Below are 5,190 nucleotides of genomic sequence, written 5' to 3' on the forward strand. Positions count from 1 at the left end.
CATGAGGGCCTCTGGGTATGGAATTCCTTTGTAGAGGAGAACTGATGATGAGTTAGTAGCCTGCTTGACTTGTATTTTAAAGTGTGTACTCAGAAGTGACCTATTTTCATAGCAGAATTTTTGAATGTGAATAGCTTTCGGCAACTGAAGGCTGAGAAAGGAATTCAACAGCTGGTCTGGGGAAAACTTCTTCCAAATACTGGAATATGTTTTAGATGCAGGTGTGAAGGACGGTTACTGGGGAGTGGAGTGTTGTGGGAACAGCGCCACCTTGTGGTTCCCAGGGTCACTTTCCTGAGCATAGCCTGGTTAGTCCCAGAGCTAAGGGTGGGTCCTTGGAGGGTTGCACTTCTGGAACTGGGGATTCGAATTAACTGGGAAGGGGCTTTCTGAGACCACAGCTTGGGTTCCAGGCCATGTCCCTGCCTGGAAGCTGGCCCAGCTGCCTAACTTTGGAGCCTTCTTTGAAAGCCACCATACTGCTGAAGCCCGTGAAGACTACTAGAGCAGGTGTGTGGCTGTTGAAGGAAGTGGGCTATCACTGGTGGCACAATGTCTGATGTGGCAGAGCCTTAAAGGAGATGGGACAGATTTCACAACTGACATGGCTGAGGCCAAGTGGAAAGATCGTTAACCAGTAAGTACATAGTGGGAGGGGGAGAAGACGCATCTCCCTGTCTAGAAAGGCAGGACCATGCAAAGAAGAGAGGACTCTACCCCTCACCTAAACCTCGCCCTGACCCCAGTCAGGGCCCTGAATGAACCCTCCTACTATTACCTCTCTCACTGCCCTCCCATCCCTGGCACGAGGTTGCTGGGAAGACAAAACAAGGTGTAAGAGACTCAGCCCAGTGTCTGGCACATGAAAAGCCCTCAAAGGTTCCCATGTTTGTCCCAACCCTCCCCCACTCTGTGGATTAGACATTGGGGTGACAACAATGAACCCAGCACAGCCAGCGTTGGAACGCGCAGCCTGCTGAAGCACTGTTGGGTACAACAGTTATATACATAAGCCACAGCTGTGAACCACTCATTTAATTTAAAATTTTCTAGTAGCCACATTAAAAGAGTAAAAAGAAACAGGTGACATTACTTTTAATAATATATTTTATTTAACCCAATATAGCCAATATCTTGCCATTTCAACATGTAATTAAAANGAGGAGGAATGTGAATGTTATTAAAAGTGGCATTTATGGTTGTTTGAATCTATGTGTCTGTTAAAGGGGCACGGTAGGAAAAATTGGAGAGAGAAATCCAGGCTTGGTATTGGGGCCCTTTCTAGGAATAGGTGAGGTGATAAGAACATTTTAAAATATGCCAGTTACAGATGAGGTGAGGGAGGGGGAAGAGAGGAGGGAAGGAGGGGAGGAGAGTGGTTTTATCCTCAAAATACATTTATCAGTAACATAAAGAATAATAAGACAGGAAAATAGCAACAGCCTGGGCTATACTATTTGAAGATTTGATGCCCCCAATAATGATCCTACAAGTAGAGTTAACTTCATCTATCCCCCTTAGAAAACTCAACAGCTTGAGTCAGCTGGAATATTTAAAATGTCAGGAAGTTACTTGAAAGCAGATTCATGATGCAACTATGTAAACAATTAATACATCTGGCCTGGTCCTTTTTGATTCTTACACAGGTCAACAAGTAAATAGCAACTGTCCTGTGTTTATGAGAGTTAAGGGGCCTTCTTGCAGTCTCTTTAAAAAACAATTAATACAACAGCCACAATCTACTGAGAATCTATTATATATTGGACACCGATGGTTCTTTGTTATTATACTATAAATATGATGATAATGACAGCCATTATTTATTGAGAACCAACAATCTCATGTAATCCTTACAACACTCATCAGGGGCCAGCTTAAACCAATTTTACTTCACCCTATTTTAGATGGTCAGATAACTCACTTTACTTGCATCTTTTCATTTCATTCTTCCCTTTACCCTAATGAGTGGACATTCCTCCATTTTAGAGCCTGGATCCCACAGCTTAGTAAGTGGAGAGCTGGGATCAGTTAAAGGAAGGCTGGTCCCCACGGCCCATTCTCCTGCCACACAGGTATTCTGTCTTTCTCAATCTGTCCCCACAGCCGGTGAGGACACTCTGGGAAACAACCACTGAGTGGGGTAGTGGCGGCAGCCAGTGTCTCCCCTGGTGGCAAGCTTCAGTTAGCCCATATGCACAAGTCAGGCAGAGCCATGTCTAGAGGGAGGAAGGCTCGGGCCCAGGCAGAGCCAACGTGGATAATTCCCATAGAGTGGACCCTACCACTAAGGTCCACTAGGCTCCTAACTGCTCTGATCAACGAAGAGCCTAAAGAGTCCCTGCTGCTCCCTCATCTCCCTCACTAAGAGCTACAATCAGAGGACCATGCTGCATGGGCAAGTTCACACTGAATAAAAATATGGCAGTGACCCAGTCAGTTTCACTGGGAATCTGTGTGCAGGTGGGGAAGTCCGAGAACCCAGAGAAGGAAAGCAGATGGCCTGCCCTGGAACCAGAAGCATCACAAACAAGCTCAATATAATTTGAAGGTGCAGAGTTAAGAGACAGTGGTGCCTATCTGACTCCCACCCCTCTTTAATTGTCCCATGTCACGATTCTTATGCTCTCACAGGAAACAGAAAGTCCATTGGTTTTGGAATCTGACCCATACAGTGGATGTTCAGGTATAGCTGCCCATGCAACTACCTCCCAATCCAGTGTCTCCTTCACTGAAAACTCCAAGTTGACTGTTGTGGAAAGGAAGAGGATATATCTCCAAACTACCTAAGTGTGGGGGGGAGAAAGAAACTTCTGGTAGACCAGAGCCTGCATTGAAGGCTTTGTCCAAATGGATATGGAGATACCTGACCCAACAGCTCAGATATCTGGTCTCTCACTGACTCCTTCTCTCTAAAGACAGGCTGCAGTCAGGCGCAACAGTGACTATGCCCCCCCCCCCCAGGCACCAGGGAAAGCTCCCCACACCTGAGTAGGAGAGCTGGGCCAGCTGCACCTCCTGGCCAGGCAGCCCTGGTGATGCTTAGGTGCCCACCATAGAGGATGCCATTCATGGTGTTTGGACCTGGGAGGTGATGGGAGAAAGAAGCCAGGCGAAGTTTTACCTACGTACTTGGTATCTGATACTAGCAGCTGCTATATATTGCACACCTATTATATGCCAGGTGCCCATACATATCATGGCATTTCATTCCCACAGGAAACTGAGGTACAAGACGTTAAGGGATTTGCCTAATGTCACTCTGCTAGTGATGGCAGAGGAGGACCTTGAGTCCAGGCTGCCTGACTCCAAAGCACTCTGGGGGTGGAGGTGGGGCGCCTTTCACATTGCCCCTCCTCCTCCTCCCCACCAGCCTCTGACAATTCACACTGCTGAGATTCAGGATTCCAGTTTTCCTTCTCTGCCCCACATGGCATTGGGGGGAAATCCAGTCAGATGACCGGCAAAGCTCAGGGCTCTTGGTTCCCACATGGCATCCTAACTGTGTCTTGGGGAGACAGCACAAGCTCCAAGTCCAATGGACAAGCTAGGACTTGAGATGCCTGGGGCTTCCTCTGCCTCTCTCTGCAAAACCACAGCGCTGGAATAGCACGGCCTTGCAAAGCATTCGCTTACAAAAGGGGGAGGCCAACTGCACACAGGAAGAAAACTCCGGATGGTGGCGGGCAGCCTGCAGACAGGTGGTGACCAGGGCTGGCTGCCGTTGGCTGGGTCCAGCCAGAAGCTCTAGGTGGACAGGCCCAGATCCAGGTCTTTTGGAAGGAAGGCAGAACGAGGTGGGAGTTGGGATCACGCCGTACTGCCTCCAGCTCCCTCTGAATCTGCTGCCGAACCTTCCCAGCCCCTTTGCGGAACAGAGGATCTTAGCCAGCAGTCAGAGCACTGTTTTCTCCCGCCCCCGCTCTCCCCAGCCTTGAGCTTCCCAGAGCCCTGCCGGCGCACCCACCTCCTCCACCGCGCTGCGCAATTTGTGCTGCGTGTCCTCCATCAGTTCCTCCACTTCGCGGAACATCTCGTTGAGGGTGGCCTCCTCCTGCGGGTAGTTGAGAGCCGCGCCGGGCTCGACGGGAGCCGAAGTAGCAGTCGGAGCCGGCGCGGGGGCCGTGGGGACCGCGGCCGCCAGCAGCAGGCATAGCAGGGTGCTCCCGAACCGCCGCATCTCCGCTCTGCGCCCAATGTCTCTGCCTCTGCCTGCGTCCCGGAACACGGTCAGAGAGCGCCGACCACCCCCTCGCCAGCCCCGTCGCCCCGCCCCGCCGCCCTGGGCAATCGGAGTCCCTGCCAGTCCCCGACGCCCTTCTTCCCCGCCCCCACCCTCAGATGGGACGAAACTGACTCCCCCAGGACGCAGCTCCCCCAGACAGAGGAGCACCCTCCGGGTCCAGCTCCGCGCCCCCGCACCCTGGTCCCCTCAGTACCCCCACCCGCATCCTCGTGCACAGGCTACGCTCTGCCTCTTCTCCCAGCAATGGCCCCCCTCCCGGAGCAACCGAACCCGGGTTTCCTACGCTAACAGCCCCCAGCTCATCCGAGCTCCTGGGTTCAGCGGGTTCAAGCCCTGCCCGCTCCTCGACCCAGTCAGAACGTAGCTCTAGTGCCGCGACCCCATTCCCACCCCAACTCCATCCCAGTCCCCAGAGGGGTGTTAAGAGCGCAAGCCAGCAGCCTACCCTCGGGGTCGGACCTGAGTCCACGCCCAGGTCCTCACTCATCCAGGCGAGACCTAGCAGAGCCATCCCCCATCCCCGCCGCCGCCGCCCTTCACCCACCCGACTGGACCGAGCTGCGCTCCGGGCTGGACCTGCCAGGCCTCGCGGGGAGGCTGCGGAGCGGCTGCAGGAGCTGGAGCAGCGCGGTGGGCGGGCCGCGGGTGCGGGAGCGAGGCTGGGATGCGACAGCGCTGGTACCCGAGCGAGCCCGCATCGCGCTCCGCCAGTCCGCCGGCCAGGCCCCCGCCCGGCGGGAGGGGCGGCGCCCAGCCAGCCGCCATTGGCTAGCCCGGGCGCCGGCGACCTCGCGCCCTAGTCCTGCCTTCTCTGCCTCCGGGGTCCACTCTACCGGAAGCCGTCCAATTTCCTGAATCGCTGGGGCCCCACGGCATCCTAGGCCATTGTCATCTCTGGCTTGGATTCTTGCAACAGCCTACGGGACGGGAGCAGGTGAGGGGTTGGA

General features: G+C 53.7%; 1 protein-coding gene across 1 annotated transcript in view; it reads right to left on the reverse strand.

Moving 5' to 3' along the window:
• Window positions 1–4,968, reverse strand: part of DKK3 (dickkopf Wnt signaling pathway inhibitor 3) — a 51,172-nt gene extending 46,204 nt beyond the window's left edge. Inside the window, 2 exon segments of the mRNA XM_019652883.1 lie at window positions 3,965–4,209; window positions 4,788–4,968. Coding sequence (XP_019508428.1) covers window positions 3,965–4,209; window positions 4,788–4,941 — 399 coding nt within the window. The 5' untranslated portion in view covers window positions 4,942–4,968.
• Window positions 4,969–5,190: the final 222 nt, after the last annotated feature.

The sequence above is a fragment of the Hipposideros armiger genome, unplaced genomic scaffold (assembly GCF_001890085.2).
Source record: "Hipposideros armiger isolate ML-2016 unplaced genomic scaffold, ASM189008v1 scaffold_188, whole genome shotgun sequence".
In the NCBI taxonomy this organism is placed as follows: domain Eukaryota; kingdom Metazoa; phylum Chordata; class Mammalia; order Chiroptera; family Hipposideridae; genus Hipposideros; species Hipposideros armiger.